This window comes from Girardinichthys multiradiatus, chromosome 4, assembly GCF_021462225.1.
Source record: "Girardinichthys multiradiatus isolate DD_20200921_A chromosome 4, DD_fGirMul_XY1, whole genome shotgun sequence".
Taxonomy (NCBI): Eukaryota; Metazoa; Chordata; class Actinopteri; order Cyprinodontiformes; family Goodeidae; genus Girardinichthys; species Girardinichthys multiradiatus.
Window position 1 is genome coordinate 48,230,235 of NC_061797.1, and position 18,299 is coordinate 48,248,533.

At 43.1% G+C, this 18,299-nt stretch overlaps 2 protein-coding genes across 11 annotated transcripts in view; one reads left to right on the forward strand and one right to left on the reverse strand.

Moving 5' to 3' along the window:
• wdr59 (WD repeat domain 59) overlaps nucleotides 1–7,506 on the forward strand; it is a 23,996-nt gene extending 16,490 nt beyond the window's left edge. For 3 of the 4 annotated variants that reach the window (XM_047363352.1, XM_047363350.1, XM_047363353.1), the window contains 8 exons: nucleotides 2,667–2,800; nucleotides 3,844–3,925; nucleotides 4,878–4,990; nucleotides 5,068–5,200; nucleotides 5,394–5,475; nucleotides 5,554–5,674; nucleotides 6,902–7,044; nucleotides 7,193–7,506. In XM_047363352.1, the coding sequence (XP_047219308.1) occupies nucleotides 2,667–2,800; nucleotides 3,844–3,925; nucleotides 4,878–4,990; nucleotides 5,068–5,200; nucleotides 5,394–5,475; nucleotides 5,554–5,674; nucleotides 6,902–7,044; nucleotides 7,193–7,428 (1,044 nt within the window). In that variant the 3' untranslated portion in view covers nucleotides 7,429–7,506. Of the gene's footprint in view, nucleotides 1–1,722; nucleotides 2,443–2,666; nucleotides 2,801–3,843; nucleotides 3,926–4,877; nucleotides 4,991–5,067; nucleotides 5,201–5,393; nucleotides 5,476–5,553; nucleotides 5,675–6,901; nucleotides 7,045–7,192 lie in introns of those variants that run through there. The other variant, XM_047363354.1, reaches the window with a different exon arrangement.
• Nucleotides 7,507–7,509: 3 nt separating this feature from the next.
• Nucleotides 7,510–18,297, reverse strand: LOC124867101 (WD repeat-containing protein 88-like). 7 transcript variants are annotated; one of them, XM_047363361.1, is made up of 12 exons: nucleotides 17,962–18,297; nucleotides 15,020–15,130; nucleotides 14,753–14,841; nucleotides 13,502–13,565; nucleotides 13,279–13,417; nucleotides 13,068–13,197; nucleotides 12,317–12,462; nucleotides 11,132–11,214; nucleotides 10,965–11,060; nucleotides 8,262–8,360; nucleotides 7,836–7,923; nucleotides 7,510–7,646 (listed from the first exon to the last, which is right to left on the reverse strand). In XM_047363361.1, the coding sequence occupies exons 1-11, from the start codon at nucleotides 18,058–18,060 to the stop codon at nucleotides 7,864–7,866; spliced, it is 1,116 nt and encodes a 371-aa protein (XP_047219317.1). In that variant the 5' UTR covers nucleotides 18,061–18,297; the 3' UTR covers nucleotides 7,510–7,646; nucleotides 7,836–7,863. The 7 variants fall into 7 exon arrangements, 5 of the variants coding, with proteins under 5 accessions (XP_047219317.1, XP_047219314.1, XP_047219315.1 ...); XM_047363358.1 differs by having other exon boundaries at nucleotides 12,317–12,501; nucleotides 17,962–18,281; XM_047363359.1 differs by having other exon boundaries at nucleotides 10,992–11,060; nucleotides 12,317–12,501; nucleotides 17,962–18,244.
• Nucleotides 18,298–18,299: the final 2 nt, after the last annotated feature.

Sequence of the window (18,299 nt, forward strand, 5' to 3'; positions counted from 1 at the left end):
TATTTTGTAAAGGAAGTTTGGCTGCAGCTCAAAATCTGGATGAAGAAGCAGAAATTGGTCTCATGTTTACATCTGATATTTTCATCAAAACATTTTATTTGATCAAAAGATGAAATTATTTAAATAATTTAAGTCAAAGAGAAACTTCTAGATTAATTTCACACACAGAGAAATAATTAAAGTGTTGATGATTATGGCGCACAGCTAAAACCCAACATCCAGTTTCTCAGAACATAAGATTATTACATCAGACCAAGAAAAAGGATTTTAACCCAGAAACCTGGACCTACTGAACATTATGTCAAGATTCTGTTCAGTATCTGCGCTCAGTTCTGGACCTGGGCTCCTTTTGCATGAATTACTGCATCAATGCAGCGAGGCATGGAGGAGATCAGCCTGTGGTTCTGCTGAGGTGTTCAGGAAGCCCAGGTAGCTTTGATAGTGACCTTCAGGTCATCTTCATTGTTGGTTCTGGTGTCGCTCATCTTCCTCTTGACAGAACTCTTTGTACCTCTATAAGGTTCTGGTCAGCCATGTTTGCTGGCCAATCAAGCACTGTAACACTATGGTTATTGGACCAGCTTTTGGTACCCCTGGCAGTGCAGGCCGGTACCAAGTCACACTGGAAAATTAATTCAGCATCTCCATAAAGCTTGTCAGCAGAATGTCCTTGTAGATGACTGCATATTTTTCTGCCACAGCTTTTCCTTCCACTAAACGTTCCATTAAAAAATGATCTTTTGTGTCATACCCTCATTGTGGAGGCAGTAACTGACCTTCTGCTGGACACCTGTCAGGTAGACCATAACATGGACATAACATTTCTGTGTTAAAATCAGATTTTATTGCTCGGATGACTGAATTTCAGGTTTTTTCTGGCCAGCAGCCATAATCATCTACAATGAACAGCTAAGGCCAAAATTATTCATACCCCTGCCAGGTTTAGGTTTAAATAATGTTTTAATGTAACCAACATGTTTCTTCTGACTGACCATAATATTAATGTTTTGGAGCGGTCCAACCAGAGTCCAGACTTGGATCTAATAGGGATGAAATATGGAGGAAGCTGCTCAGCATTTAGAAGGATTTGATCCTCTGCTGATTTTGTGAAAAATTGTTCTCTAACTCTAGATCTTATCGTGGATTCGTTTTGACATGGAGACAGGATCCCTGCTGAACCTAGAAGTTACACATTTGTTTGGATCCTTTACCAAACCAGCACAGCACTGAGACATGTCCAGCAGCTGGTCAGCAGATTTTCAAACATCTCAAGAAGGATTCTGAGCTACTCCTGTTTACAGAACCTCTCTGAGGTCTTCATGTGGGTTTGCTCCCTCTACAGAATGCCTGTGGGACTTAGGACTGAAGACTGAGTAGGTCCCTCCATGACCTGAATGTGCTTCTTCTTTGGCTGCTCCATAGTTGATTTTAACAGAATCTTCTGAGTTCTAGTGATGTTAGAAGACTCATCCATGTTTATTGTTCTGACACCTCTCGTTGGCCCCTCAGTGCAGTGAGGTCACCTCATACCCCAACAGAAAAATAGCCTCAGTGCATAACGCTTTCCCCTCCCTGTCCAAAAGTAGAGATGGTGTTCTCCAGGTCCTACTCATCATTGCTTTTCTTCCAGAACCAGTCCATTGCAGCGTAGTGTTTTACCAGTGATGTTCTTCAGAACTTGAACAAACTCCTTGACGGATGCTCATTTTATTTTCCCTCCAGCTCCCAGTGGTCGCTCCAACCGCGGCCACCTTCTCATGTTGGAACAGCAGAAACTGAGCCTGTGGACCGCTGTGCTTCACACAGAGAACAAGTTAGAGTCCAGAGTTTTTTTAGAAGTATAAAGAACATCAAACCCATCTGGTTTTGTTTTAGGAGACAAGGTTTTGTTTGCGGGGAAAGAAACTTCAGGTGAGGAATACTTATTCCCTCCAGTTTTGAAGGTTCCTCAGCAGGCTGTAATGAAGCTGCTGATGGTTTTCTTTGAACGCTGAGTTTCTGACTGGAGAATGTGATGACTTTCCTGTTTGCTTTGAGTATTTCCAGTTGAATCATGAGTGAACCATCAAAGTGGCTCAAACTGGGTGGAATATGTCCCTGTTAAGTTACTGAAGGTCTCAGCTTCATCATGGCTGAAGTCTCCAGGGAACGTCTGCTCGCTCTGAGCAGAGCTGAAAATAGATCATGGGATTTTTGAAAGCTCTGTATCTTCATGATGCTGCTCAGGGGTTCTGGGTTTGTTCTGAACACATTAATGAAGCTAACTCAGTAACTTCTTCCTGATGTCCTCACTAACATTTAACCTCTCCAGGTAAGTTGTGTCTGTAATTAGGCCTCAGCTGTTGTGAGGGAATTTGGCTCTTCTGGCTGCGTGTTAATGAGCTGTTCACACTGTTGGACTAACGGGTCCCAGGTTCAGAACCAACAGCCTTGATCTCATGGTAATTCATGTCCAGAGCTCCAACAGTTGGTTCTGCTGGGACTCCCCCACACCAGGGTTTCAGGTCCAGTTTGTAAAGAAGTCCAGAGAACTTCTTGTGATTCCTAAGGTTCCCAGCTCTCAGTGTGAACAGACTCTGCTGTGCTCCCAAACTCAATTAATCAGCTGCTGTTTTGTCTCCTCGGCCGGCCGGCCCCGTCCTCCTTTCTGTCCATCTCTCCATCAGAAATCCCGGCGCTTTAAGACAAAGCGGGAAGGCGTGGACTACAGCAGCCGTCCCATCAAACTGGCTGGGAAAGTCATCATCCAGCAGATCTCCTGCCTGCTCCCCGTCCACAAAACTCTGGGAGAGAGCTACATGTGAGCAAACACACTCAGAACCCACTGGTTCCTGTTTACAGGTCCGTCCATCAGATGTTCCCTCAGCCTGTGGAACACTGAGACACACAGTGGACATGAGATCCCAGCTTTTGTCCTCCGATCAGCGGGATGTCAGTGTGCAGATCTGACATGCCTTTTCTCCGTCCACTCAGATATTTCCATCCTCTGTATAAAAAGACCCATCATCTTATTGATCATCCTCTGGGACGTAGATCAGAACTTTGTTGTCCTCAGGCAACTTTAGAACTCGCCAGCTTCAATGTTTTTCCTTCAGATGTAACGATGGACATTATGTCCAAACACCTCAGCTTTAAGACCACAGGACAAGTCTCATAATATTAAAGTCTTGGAGGACATTTACAAACTCTAATCTGTTTTTTAATGTTGCTTCTAGAGTGACCTCTGAATGACCTTTCAGTCCATGTTGGAACAGGACTTCACTGTGGATAAAGACTCTTAGCAGCTTCAGCAGCAGCTTCACAAGGTCTTCAGCTTTGGTTCTAAGGGTTGATTCACATATTTTACACCAGAACCCATCTCTCTCTGAAGACGTCCAGAACCGTATGATGGCTGGACATCCCAGGATGTTTATTGCTGCAAATAACTGTTTAACCAGAGGAATGCAGGACCTTCACTCATCTGGACACTGGACTGACAGTGGTCCACAGGTCCCTTCCTGATATCTAGTGTGTGGCATCAGAGTGTTTCAGGTTTGCCTTAAAATCTGTCCACAGGTGTCAAAGGTCATCATCTGGGCTTGGTGAATGTAAACTTTTGCCTTCATAGAAATGAAAAAAACCGTTTCTCTCCTGATTTTCTGGCTTCTAGCAAAAATAAATAATTGTTCATCTCAAGGATTTATTTATCGTCACTGTGAGGACAAAATGCTTGTGTGTTTTTATGCAGTGGATGGAAATATGTGTTTCCAGCTGTACATCTCCTCCCAGGGTAGAGAACACCTCCATCACTCAGCTCAAACTGTGTCCTACCTGAACTTCTCCGTGTTTTTCTGTCCTCCTCAGCCTGAACATGAACGACATACAGGAAACGTGTCAGAAGAATGCGGCGGCGGCGCTCGCCGTGGGACGCAGAGACCTGGCTAAGGTGAACATACCTCATCTTCTCCTGGACTTTTTCACATTTTTCCTGTTCCAACCACAAACCTTACTGGGTTTTACTTGAACTCTATGAGGCAGACCAACACCGTGTTTTGCAGAACTATGAGGTCGAAAAGGATTAATGGTTTTCAATATTTTACTAATGGAAATCTGAAAAGTCAGAACTCTGTAGAACCACTTCTGGCTGCAGGTCTTCTGGGGTTTGTCTGCACCAGCTTTGAACATCTACAGACTGAACATGTTCTCCATGCTTCTTAGTAAAACAGCTCCAGCTCAGTCAGATTAGATGGAGAACATCAGTTTTCAGTTCTTGACACAGTTGAATTTAGGTCTGTAGTTTGACTAGGCCATTCTTACCATGGAACCTGGTCTGATCTAAGTGATCTAGTGTAGCTCAGGCTGTATATTTAGGGTGGTTGTCCTGCTAGAAGGAGAACCTACACACCAGGTTTCTGTTCATGATTGTGTTGGTCTGTCACATAAAATCCCAATAAACCATTAAAGTTTTTAGTAGGAACAGAATAGTAACATGGCGGTTATGTTGTAGTTCATACTTGTGCAGAGCTCTGTATCGCAGTGTTTAATTCAGAATGCAGGTCAGTCAGTTTCCATCAGCAGGAGAGGAGGTCCTCAGGTCATATCAGAAGGTTCAGATTAAGGCAGCACCAAACTGGGAACAGATTAACTGAAGAAGTTTGGTGATTTCCTTTCAGCTCTGGATGAAGATCTGAAGATTTTAGCTTAACTCATCTACCTTGATGCTTTTAGGTTGTTGCACTCCAGAGCATCAGTTACCATGGTGATCCAGCAGGTTAAAGTGAAGAGCTTTGCCCCTTAGCGAGCACTGAGAGATGAGGAGCAGCTCCTGATGTCTTTGGAGATCCTCCTGAACCTCACAATGATTTCCGTTTCACATTCATCCTCCCTCTGGTCTGCAGGTTTGGGCTCTGGCATCTGCAGCCACCAGCCAGGATCTGAGTCCAGATTCTGATCCAGACACAGAAACCCCCTGGGCCAGACACCCGTTTGGACGCCATCTGCTGGAGACGCTGTGAGATTGTAGAACATAAGCATTTTTTAATGTAGAGGAGCATAAAGCTAATCTGTCTGTGTGTGTGGACCCCTCAGTCTGGATCACTACAGTCAGATGAGCGACGTTCAGACTCTGGCCATGCTGTGCAGCGTGTTCCGGGATCAGGCCCCGTCCCTTGACGGCTACGCCCTGTTTGGACACCATTCATCGCGTCTACACTCCAGATACGTAAGTCTGTGTGAGAGAGAAAGAGAGAAAGAGGTGGGAACTTTCCTGAAAACGGGGGAACTAAAGCTGGACCTCAACAGTTGGTGATTGAGCTTAGAGCGCCCTCTGCTGCTGACTGGTGGCTGTCCTCAGCACAGGGAGAAGATTTGACTACTGTTCCACTTCTGATGTTATATTTTTGTCAACATTTCAGCCCAGCTACACGTCCAGCTCTGTCAACTCTGGTTCCTGCTCCAGCACCTCTGACTCCATCACAGTGAGCACTTGGAACACAGGTGAGACTCCACAGCTCCCCCTGCTGGCACACTGCATGTGCTTCAAGCTCCAAACTTCTTTATTTGTCTTGTTTTAAGTCAGAGACCCTGAGCACCCCAACCCATGGGGGGAGTCCTCTCCTGATGACTATCGCTATGGAAACCAGAGCTACACGGATCCTCGGGAACGGGAGCGGGAGCTCCACGACATGAACAAGAGGTGATGGTGACAAATGTGCTCCTCAGGCTTCTGGCTAGGAGGATATCTGTGAATCTGAAGTTTCCAGCCACTCATCAGCAGAATCAGAATACAACCAGCATTTGCAAAGATTTTCTAAAACAAGTTTGAAATGATTCTGGATTTTCTCACATTCTCACAGGGTCATACTTGTACATGCAGGTTCAGATGTATACATACACCCCACTAATATTTAGTAAATGTCTCTGAACAAGCGGCATCGTTTCTGTATTCATCTTTAAGCTTCTGGCATCATTCTGGCTGATATCTGACCACTCTGCTGAGCAGAACTGGTGGAGTCCATTTACACTGGTTGGTTGGTTTTCTGGACAGCGTCCATACATTTCCAACTGGGTTAAGGTCAGAGCTTTGGGAATACCATTCTTGAAGCTAAATGTTAGCCTCCTTTAGCCAAACCAGTCTGGATGTGTTGTTGGGTCCACTGTCCTGTTGACCCCACTGGGTCCAGGTTCCAGCTGTCTAGCTGTGGTTTTGAGGTGAAGTTAACAAATTTGGAGGTAATCCTCCTTCATTGTTCCATCTGCTTTGTGAAATGCACCCGGACCACTGGCAGCCAAATGGTCCCACAGCATGCAGCTTCCTCCACCATGTTTGGACAATTGGTATGGGGTTCCTCAGGTTGAAAGCCTTACCTCAGAGTGACACTGGGGCTCCAGGAGTATCTGGTTTATGGCAGGCTTGAGCCTTGGTTCTTTCTGGGTTCTTCCTGAACATCCTGACCATTTTCCTTTTGGACAACAGTTTGAGTGCTCCAACAGAAGAATGATCCCAAACAAACATCCAACCTGCTTTTGGAATAAATAAAACATCTGGAAAGGCCGTCCCAGAGCTGCAATCGCAATCCTGGAGCAAATGTTCGGACTCTAAACAAGAAAAGAACTTCTCTGTCATCATTGTAGCATTTAGCAAATAGAAATGATTTAGTTCCTCCTAACTGAGCTGAAACAGGGTGACGGTTGGGGTGTGTTTCTAATATCAGGTTTCAGATGTTTATTCAAAATTCAAAAATACTTTATTAATCCCAAAGGGAAATTAAATTAATAATGACTGGTTCCAGCTGGAAAAAGATCAACTGAAATCCTATAAATTAATACTTCATACTTATGACCAGCCCTGTTGCACAACCAGAACAAAACAAGCTGAAGAATCTCGGTTGTTGTTAATATGTCACTTCCTGTACCTGCCCAGGCTGCTGGACCCGGCCAACACGTTGCAGTTCGATGACTTTAAGAAGTGTTACGGTGAGATCCTGTACCGCTGGGGTCTGAGAGACAAGAGAGCCAACGTGCTCAAGTTCACGTCCAGCCCTCCAGAACCTCACAAAGGCATCGGTACGTTTCCCTCACTGGTTCCAGCAGGACAGGAGGCTGGACCTACAGCTGAAAGGCTTCTTCAGTTCTGATCCAAGCTGAAACGTCCTCAGGAACAAAATCTCAGCTTCTTCTACTGAACCTGTTATGTGCCTTTTTCTTTCTGCAGAGTTCGGGGTGTACTGCTGCCACTGTCGCAGCCAGGCCCGCGGGACCCAGTGCGCCGTCTGCAAGCGACTGACCTTCCAGTGCGCCATCTGCCACGTCGCCGTCCGAGGCTTGTCCAACTTCTGCTTGAGCTGCGGCCACGGCGGACACACCAGCCATATGATGGACTGGTTCCGGCGGCAGGACGAGTGTCCCGCCGGCTGCGGCTGCCATTGCCTGCTGCAGAGCACCTTCTGATGCTGCTGCAGCCACAAAGAGGAAGGCCTTAGATATAAAGGATTAAACGTGTAAATATAAAAACTAATGACAAAAATATCTGTCTGTTCAGTCGTTCATTCTTAATTTATCTACTGAACATCTTTATTTATTCTGAAAGATGGTTTAGACTTTTATAGTTTGGACTGAGTGTTGCTGTAGTTGGAGTAAAATCAGATGAAGGAAGCAGAGAAGGTCCACTGTGAAAGAAATAAATGATATTTTATATTGTGTCAAAAGTGCCACAGTATCATAAAACCCTCATTGAGAAATCATTGATAAATATAATAATTAGAATACAAAATGTAAATTTAATAAAATGAAGTGATTAAGAAATTAAATTAGTTATTAAATGTTAAAACCATTTATATTTATTCAGTATTTCATACTTTCTGTAATGCAGTTCATGACATGGATTCATACATCCAGAAATCCATCCATCGTCGAGGGACGTCTGGTGTCTATCTCCAGCGGTCTCTGGGTGAGAGGTGGGGTATACTGTATTTAATTATAAACTCTTGATCAAAATCTTAAGACCAGAGAAAAAAATTGAAAGAATTTGCTGTTTGTACTTTTGGATCTTAAGAAGGTTCTAAGTAGAGCTTCTCAATGCTGAAAGAAGAAATGGGAGCAAGAGTCGCCCTAACGACTACTATTAAGTATAAAGGGCAGTCTGTTCTAAAGCAGCTGGTCCTGCATCAGGTCCTTTTTCAGCACGTGCATCCTCCATGTTGGAGTTAACAGCTCTGTCACATTGGTCCCCTCTGATATAAACATCTGTGCTGGTATCAGGGAATACACCGATGCATCCTCACCTTCAGGATCTGAATTCCTGTTCCCTCTGCACTCTTCCTCTGCTTAATCTCAGGGATCTCCTCCATGTTCTCCACATCCCAGATTCGAACAGTCTTGTCCTGCCGGTTGATGAATAGGAACGTTTAAAACTGAGCAAAGCTGAAGTAAAGCGGTGGGTTTTTTTTTGTTTTTTTTTGTGTGTCCTGCCGCGGTGTTTGAGGCATATCCTATAGAGCAGATAGTTGCCTACATGTGCCAGGGCAGTTTTACTCTACAAAAAGGAAATACACTGCTCAAAAAAATAAAGGGAACCCTTAAACAAGACAATATAACTCCAAGTAAATCAAACTTCTGTGAAATCAAACTGTCCACTTAGGAAGCAACACTGATTGACAATCAGTTTCACATCTTGTTGTTCAAATGAAATAGACAACAGGTGGAAATCTTTGGTGATTAGCAAGACACTCAATAAAGGAGTGGTTCTGCAGGTGGGGACCACAGACCACTTCTCAGTACCGATGCTTTCTGGCTGATGTTTTGGTCACTTTTGAATGTTGGTGGTGCTTTCACACTCGTGGTAGTCTCCTACCAATTGTCTAGTGCATTAAAATTGAGGTGCAGGATGGGGCCAAAGCTTCCCAACTGACCCCTTCTTGTCCCACCAGCGCCCACATCAGCCCAGCACTGATCAAGGCCAGGGACGGCAGTACAGGAACCAGAGATCCGCCAGACTAGCCAGAACCACAGGCACCATGCAGGCCTGGAGTTTAAAGAAGCTAGTTATTACTAAAGGACATTCTATGTTCATTTGTTTAATCTTAAATTTGTCTGCATTAGAGAATTGAAGACATTCATTTTTACATATTCCCACCGGGCTGTCAGAGATGTACTGATATTGATGCTTTAAAAACAGCTGTTCTGCTTAATTGAAGATAATTACTTTGTTCAATTTGATGGAGATTTCCAAATCCATTTTATGATGTATTGTACTTGATTTTCCAAGTAATATTAAAAGAAAATCGGGTTCCAATCGTCCTAAACTTTCGTAACATTTAAACATTTTGTAAAATGTTTAAATTTATGGGTGGAGGTTTAGATGCTCGAAACAGTGATGATAAGCTTTGAACCAAGTCTGGGTGGTTTAACTGGGATCATAGAGAAGATTATTTTAGGGAGGATCATCATTTTAATTGCAGAGACTCTTCCCATGAGTAACAAAGGGAGAGTTCTCCACTTTGTGAGGTCGTCTTCTATTAATCTGAGTAATTTAATTGTGCCTGCTGATTCAGGCTGTTAGAAATATTGAAGCACAGGTACCTGAGGTTTCCAATTTGTAAAAGAATGTTTGGGGAGAGATGATTAGAGGCAGGGCCTTTGACTTGTTCAGATTAATATAGTATTCTGAAATAGTTGGGAACTTATTTAATATGTTTATTGCTTCTGTTAGAGTGAGGTTTGTATTTTCCAGGAAGAGCAACACATCATCAGCATATAAACAAACGATATGGATTCTATTATCTGTTTGAATTGCAGCCGCCAATGTTTCAATGAATATACGGAAAATTTAGGAGGAGATTGGAAGGCCCTGTCTGGTGTCTCTCTAGACTGAAGCTCTAAGAAATCCAGTCATTTGGTTTTACACAAGTATTAGCTGAGTTAGACAGTAGTTTGATCCATGACAAAAAGTATGTCCAAATCTATGTAAGGTAGCAAATAGAAATTTAATCCAAGTGGTGGTCAATGTTCAGTCGTCCTACATGGAGGGAAACTGGATAATTTTGTGCCTTTGTTAGAGTGAAGCGGAAACACTCTGAGAGTACAAAGTTTTACAAAAGTATTCACACCCCTTCACTTTGTCACATAGTGTCGTTTTACAGCCACAAACCTCAGAGGGTTTTATGTGACAGACCAACAGAAGGTAGTGCATAAATACCTCCTTTATACTGGTACCCCGAAAGAAAATCCTGCTCCGCTTTCAGAATTCTTACAATTAACAAATTCAGCTGTTCTGTTTCTGGCCTCAGAGGTTCTTTAGAGAACATTAGAGAACAACCAGCATCATGGAGACCAAGGAACACAGCAGACAGGTCAGGGAGAAAGTTGTAGAGATGTTTAAAGCAGGATTAGGTTCTACAACATTTGGAATATCTCCCAGAGCTCTGTTCAATCCATCATCTGAACATGGAGAGAGGATGGACCACCTGCTGACCTACCAAGACAATGACATCCACAGAAACTGACAGGCTGGGCAAAGAGAGCATTTATCAAAGATGCAGCCCATGACAACTCTGGAGGAGCTGCAGAGATCAACAGCCCAGGTGGGAGAATCTGTCCACAGGAAAATTATTAGTTATACACTCCACAAATCTGACCTTTACGGCAGAGTGGCAAGACGGAAGCCAGAAAATGTCCTTTTTGCAGTTTGTAACAAGCCATGTGGGAGACAAAACAAACATGGAAGGAGACGGTCAGATCAGAGGAGACCAACATTAAAGTGTATGGCCTAAAGGCAAAAATGATGTTGAACATCTCCATGAACACACCTTCCCTACAGTAAAACCTGGTGGTGGCAGCATCATGCTGTGGTGATGCTTTTCTTCAGGATACAATAAAATTTCATCTGGGTATTCGGTGTGAATACTTTAGCAAGATTCTGTAATAATGACAGATTGTAATCCAGCAGTTTATTCAGTATTTTAGAGCTTTAATTAACAAGAACCAACATGTAAAAATCTGAGTGAAGAGGAAACCTTGGAGGAAGAGGCCACCAGCTTCCTGTCAGCACTGAGAGACACGTCCGTCACCCAATCAGTGTGGCCCTGAAACCAAACACAGAACATGAACTTAACTTCTTCATCTTCTCAGGAAACCCTCAGTGGGTTCTTATCACCTTCAGGACCAGAGTCCGGCTGAGCGAGGACACATCCCACAGAGCCATGGTCCTGTCGTAGGAGCCCGACACCAGCAGGGCGTCTGAAGACAGACAAAGGAGTGAAGACACATAAAACACATCCAGGAAGCCTAAACAGGAGCTATTGATGGAATGACCATGTTCATGTCTGCTATTTGAACAGAACATTTTAGGACATCTTTATTTCAACCCTCCACACAAACGTTTTCTGCAGAGCTTTTTTAACCTTCCCTCATGTAATCCTTAAAATCCAAACGCATTTGTTCTCGAGGCTAAAAAACTGCTGTAAAAATCGAATTATATATTGGTATGTTTTTACTTTAAACACGTCGCTCTTTAATCTACTTCAGGTGGAAATATGCTTATAACAATAAACAGATCTGTCACAAACACCATTATTCAGGATTCATATTGACACATCCTTATAGGAGCAATGTCTCCTTGCAGCAAACGGTAAAATGTATGAAATGTTGCTGCCTGCTTTGAATGGAAAACAGTACCACTATATGATGGACAAACATAAAAATGGATAGAAGTCAGTCCATCCATTCCGTCCGTCTATTTTCTACACCTGCTTCTTCCATACTGGGTCACACCTAAGTCAATTTAGAAAGACCAATTAACCTGGAGAACCCAGAGAGAACCCATGCCTACACAGGGAGAACAACTGTGCCACCGTGCAGCCCAGGGTAGAAGTCCAAACTACTAATTTGAAATAAAGGAATGCATTAATTTGTGTTGGGATAAATATTTAGTAGTTTTCAAAGCAACATTTTTTGACCTTAGGAACAAAAAGATCTGCAGTTTGATGAAACATGAACTGGGAGTGATGGAGGACTTAACTGGATTTAAGAGGCACTCTGAGTCTCTGTCACTTCCAGTGACTCCAAAAGGCGAAGAGGAACATTAACTGTGACACATGTCTGATGAATACATTTAATGTTACTGATCTCATATGTGAAAGGAGATATTCATCTAAATCATAAAGCCTTTTATCCAACATCTCCTTTCTGAGTTTATTGTTTGGTGTGCTGCAAACCTAAATCTTCTGCATCTTAAAAACGAAGTGAGATGAAGCCATCAGAGTTTTTCTGAACGTCTCCAGATGAATGATCTGCACCATGTGTGTGATGATCTGACAGCTGCTGACCCTGAACGTCTCACCGTCAGCAGAGAGGACACAGCAGCTCACGCTGCCTTCATGGCCCCGCTGCAGCGTCGTCCCACCTTGCGAGCGGAACTGCCCCCCCTGCAGGTCCCACAGCTTCAGGGTTTTATCCCATGATGCCGTGCACAGGAAGTGCCCGTTGCTGTTGAAGCAGCAGTCAGAAATCACATTGCCATGGTTACTGGGAAAGAGAGTAAACAGTGATATAAGAAGCAAACATCTAACAGAGGAAAGGAGACATATGTTTTATAAATAGCCATGTGCAGCAGTGGGAAACAGGACATTTGAAAACATTCAGGAACCTGCTCATACTGAGCCTGGTTCTGGTTTTGGTGGAGGCTTCTTCCTGTTAAAAGGCAGCTGTTCCTCTCCACTGTCACCACATGCTTGCTCAGGTAGAGGAAGTGCTGCCGAATCAATGACTCGACACAATCATGTGGTTTCATGAGATAACTTTCTACTTACTGGCAATTTATGATAAACTGAATCTGACTGTTCTGAGCTGGACTGAATGTGAGCACAACTGGATATAAACTGGACCCGTCTGTAACATTCATTCTGATGAAGTTTGTTGTGTGTTGGTGCTGCTAATGAACTGAGATGATTAGGAGGTGCTCAGAGTGAGGGCTGCAGGCAGTAACTCTAACATTTGGTAACATTTCATAAAATGTGATAAAAAAACCTTTCTGGTGATCAGCTCAACATGATCAGCCTCCTCTAAAAGATGAAAACCTGGGATTCTATTACCTGCTGATGGAAACGGTGGTTGTCTGAGCCTGCAGGTCCCACAGTTTGATGCTCTTGTCTGCAGACACCGACGCCACCCGCTGGCTCTGAGGGTCAAAGCAGCACTGCGTGATGGTGGAGCGGTGATGGTCTGCAGGAGAAGAAGAAGAGCACCTCATGAACGCCTTACGGAGTCAGGGTAAATCCTAAGCATTGGGCAGAGATGTCCTACTGCTGATGTGATGCAACATCTGACCACTGGAGGCGCTGCAGATGTAAACACTGTTCTGAGGGTCTACAGCACAAACCAGCAGCCGGCCGTCGGCGGAGCAGCTGCAGGATGTCAGCAGACCGTCCAGCTTCATCTGCCACTGGACAGAAAGCATCAGAGACGATCATCAGGATGGTCCAATCAGGAAAACAGAGGAGACACGATGGAGGAAAACAGGAGCTACCAGAACATGTCCTGTCTCCAGGTCCCAGGCCACCATCTTCTTATCCCAGGACACCGTCACCATCCTGACACACAAACACACACACCAGCTCAGAGACTTTACTGTTAACCTCTCTGTCCATTAAACATATAAACCAATCAGAGGTTCTGAACATAGTCCAACCTACACTGAAGGCAAACTGACCATCAACACTGTGTTTATATTCCCAGTCAGGCTGTGGATTTATGAGAGAGGCCATATTTGAATATTCTGCAGAGGTGCCATTTTGTCCCAGCAGCTCTGTGGTTACTTCAGCAGACCTCATTCTGCTTGACCTCCACCAGGCTGGCTTCAGGTTCAGTCAACAGGTGTCAAACTCCAGCCTTCTGCAACTTTTAGATATGCTTCTGCAGCAGCACTCCTCAATTACATTATTAGATCATTAGCAGTACCCTAAAGAACTGGAATGCATGAGGTAGTAATTCAGTCAACTGATTCAGATCTGTTGGACTTGGGACACATCTAAAAGCTTCAGGACACCAGTCTTTGAGGACTGGAGATTGAGACCACTGTGTAAAGGTAGAGAACTTTGTTTAGTTTTCTTTCTCCTGTGTTTTTTGATTCTCCTGCAGTTCTCTTTGTTTCCATCAGAGGAATCACCAGTTAAGAACTTCCTCTCAGCTGATTACAAGTTGGACAGCAGCTGCAGAGAGGCAGAAAGAAGCAGGGACAGAGGTGCATTCAGGGGATTTTGGTTTTTGCATGGACAGATATTTTTCACTGTCAATCTTTGCATCACTAGTTAGCTAAAAGAAGTGAGAGGCTGTCTTTTATTTCTATTTATGCTGCATTAGTTATTTATTCGGGTATTTACTTGGTTATTTAGTTGTTGTTCATTATATTACGTTTTGTCTATGGTTAGGTTGTTGCTCGATTTTAGTTTCCAAAGTGTTCATGGCGCCTGAGGGCTGATTCTGAATTTAAATAAAAGGAACCATCAGTACGAGACTTCTGCCTCTTCGTCGGGCTGCTACACATTGGATTAAATGGAAGTTGATGGAACATCAGGAGGAACACCATGATGAGTTTGGAAGAAGTTTTATTTTATTTTGATGCTGCAATAAATGCACAATTTGTTTATTTTTTAAAAAGATTTTGCTGTTGGTCAGTTAGAACATTGAAAATTATTTGGACTACAGATTTAGGTAGCAATATTTCTACAATAAACCTGATCTTAACTGTGATGAGGAGTAAAGGTGATTTGAGACAGACCTGTTGCTGTATGGGATCAGAGCACATTCAGTGATGGTTCTACTGTGAACTCCTGTAAACGTCCTCAAAGGCTGGAAGCTCTCCACATCCTGGACAGATCAGAGGTCCGCCGGACCAAACCATCAGCAATCTACAGCTCAGTCAAACATAGATTAACAATCAGACTAAACAAAGGAAGATGCAGATAAGTGCCTATATGTAAAATCGACCTCAGCATGTGTGCATATCTGTGCATGCAGCATCAGTTTGAGCAGAGCAGCAGTTTACCCAGAGAATGGCGCTGCAGTCTGAAGAGCAGCTCAGGATGCAGCGGTCGTTGCAGCAGAGTCGAGCTGCAGTGATGGCATCGCTGTGAGCTTTTAGCACCTTTACTGGAACCTGTATGGATCAGATCACAGTGAACTAACAGAATCGGTCCTCTGCAGGTATTTTGTCCCTTATTGGGACCATACGGAGTCTGGCTGGTAAAACATTCTGATATCAAACTTAACAATGAGCTGACACTCACTCATGAAAAATGCTGGCAAACAGTTTGGAGGGTCTTGGTGATCTTCCTCACATCTCAGAATAAAAGCTGATGGTATAGTTATTTTATGCTCCTGTATAATTAAATATCCTTTATGAGATGAAATCCTCTAATCTATTAGCTTTACTGTCTTATTCCTTTTAGCCGGTGTCGAGTTCCTCTGTTGAAATGTTTTTCACCACCACGTCTGCCCTGCTATCAATTAATTGCCCCTCTATTCAAATAACTTTCAATTGATCAAATCCAATGTTATCTTCAAAAGTCACTACAGTGCCATTCAGCTTTATGTGACGTGCCTGACCTTTTTTCACGTTATCCCATTTTATATTTAAATCACTTCTATACTGGTCAATTTTGAAAATGCTATAAAATATCTGCATTAACATCGGTGTCGGTCCGATTATTTCCATCTTAGTGGCGTTTGTGTTTGTGGAGGGGGCAGTCATGTTGATGTTTGTTTGGTCATGTGACAGGGAAAGTGATGCAGGGCAGGATTGTGAGATGTTGAACTGAAGCAGAGAAGTAATGTCAGCAGTGTTGAAAGGATAGGGAAATATATATAATATACAAATATTTTCTAATACCGGTAAATATCGGTTATCGGCCATCAATATAGGCCCAGAGTTTTCATATCAATGCATCACAATATGAAATTATCAGAACATTTAAACAAGGCCTTTATTAACAACATATAAAGCACAAATGTTCAGATTGTGAGACTATTCTATTGCAACATTTAAAAATAATTACCTCATAATGAGGTCAGCCTGACTGTTCAGCACCATGGACAGCTACACCTCCAGAGGTTAGGTTCAACATGGACTGGAAGGCTGCTGATCTTCACTGTTTGGAGGTAAGGCTCTAGACACTGATATATGTTTGGAGTCATGTCAACAGAACCATGCTGTTCTGATGCGGGAGGAGCATGCATCGTAATGGTTGTAGTGGCCTGATTTCTTATCCAATTTTTAGAACATGGCTTAAATTAAAGCTGAGAAAATCACTGATTTAATGATCCATATAAATATGTACTCTCCCTAAACATAAATCTATAAGCAGTGTGGGAACTGTCCCTTATACTGCTGACAGGTATACCTACTGTGCTATAAAAATCACCATGCTGTCAGTTGATTTTTAACAGCTCAAGCTGCATAGTTGTGATTATTGTTTCACATTTTGTTGGTTTCTGGCCTTGATGCTGTGATTTCTAAACTGATCATAAAAGTGGGTTCATATGACTCCTGTCACCTGGGCCCAGGGGTGGACTGGCCATCTGAACATTTCCCAGTAGCATGGGTGCTGGCCTGGCCCACTCAGCTACAGGTGAGAGGCAGGACCAATGGCTCAGCTCGGGTCGGGCTTGATTTTTAAAATAAATAATCCTTGCTGTTCGTGCGGCTCACTCTGGTTTCTGCCTGAAGCTCCCAGACTGAAGGCAGACAGTGACAGCCAGAGAAGAATATTTGTCCATAAAGGAGCGGGTTAGACATAAACACTAGTGGTGAAGAGTGAAAACGCTAACATAACATTTCCAGGAATTCAGATTCTGTGAACCCTTCATGAACTCCACTAATAAATTACTGTATATGAATATTTAAATCAAGTCCAGTGATATATATCAATGGCTCCGCTTATACATGCCTAGTTTTACTCCCCATCAATACAACATTTGGAATCACACTTACTAAGCAAATATATTTTGCTCAGTTTTATTCAGTGACTGTTCTTAAAGGTCTGGCCAGAGACAGACACAAAAACATGAGACCAGGACGACCCACCAACAGAAAGAAAGCAAATCGATGTTAATAACAGTAAGAGTTAATTATGCAGGCATAGATTTTATGAAGTGGCCCGTATAGAACTGTCAAAAGCATCAACTCAGCAACTAGACGTACACTGTGTGGTTCATGCACGGAGGATTAATATCCTTTCAGAAAGTTGAATCTGAGATCAATGTTTCTCAGTTCAAGTACTTTTAGAAGAAATCTTTCAACTGTTTCAGGTTACAGTTTTTCATGCATTTTAATGGATCCACATGTTTCTTTGTATTCCTCAGGCAGAATAAAGTCCAAATAGGAGTCAGTCAGATACGCAGCTGATGGATGTGTGATATGGTGTCAAACATAGAGCTAAAACATCTCAGGTAGCTTCTCCTGAGCCTGGGTATGGATCTCCTGGAGGTCATTTTCTAATGTCAGCATCTGCTGCTCAGGAGGAGGGATCACTGCCAAATCAGTGACTCAATGAAATCAGCTAAGACTGGCGTTATAAACGGAGTCTGACTGCAGTGTTTTTTTTAACAAGGCTCGAGTCGTGTTACAGCAGCCTGCATGTTTTAATGTCATTTTTAACAGCACTGAGAAATTCAGGAGGTGTCCGAGGCCCTCAGAGAGAACATAGAAGCAGATTATGAATCTCATCTGAAAGTTCAGCCAGTTCACAGCGGGGGACATCCCGACATCTGACTGTCTAAGCAAATTTAACCCAAAAGCTTTTCCTTTTTAACGTTTCTGTTGTGTTTAGATGACTTGAATTCAATCAAACTTTATTAGCAGCTTTATGTTCATAGTTACACAAATGAAACAGAACCCAAAATATAAACCCAGCCCTAGTTTAGAAGGAAAATAAAACGTTTGAGTTACAGCTAACCTGTAGGAGTTAGCTGTTAGCAGCTAGATTTCACCTTTGACCCCCAGCTCCACCCTGCTCCTCCCTCCTCCTCTTCTCCCCCTCCTCCTGGAGGATCCTCCCCTGACAGAGGGTCCGGGTTTATCGGCGTCATTTTTAATAAACCTCAACAAAAATGCAGACTTCGAAGATAACGAAACCCTACTTGCTAGCTGTTAGCTGTTTCCATAGCAACATGTTTGAGATGGTGCGTTCAGGAGCTGTGGGATAATCAGCTGTTTTAATGTAAGGTTTTTAATGAAAGGCATTAGTCAGCCCTCTCCAGGCTTTCTCCCGTGTTTTATCATACTCCAGTTCTGTTCTTGTCCATTTTTTTTTATCATGTGTTTATTT

Coding starts and splice junctions, on each gene's coding strand:
- LOC124867101 (XM_047363358.1), bottom strand. CDS start 18,060: ATGACGCCGATAAACCCGGACCCTCTGTCAGGGGAGGATCCTCCAGGA. Junction 15,131..17,961: donor GGTGGAGCTGGGGGTCAAAG/GTGAAATCTAGC, acceptor TGATCCATACAG/GTTCCAGTAAAGGTGCTAAA. Junction 13,566..14,752: donor CTGATCCCATACAGCAACAG/GTCTGTCTCAAA, acceptor TTTGTGTGTCAG/GATGGTGACGGTGTCCTGGG.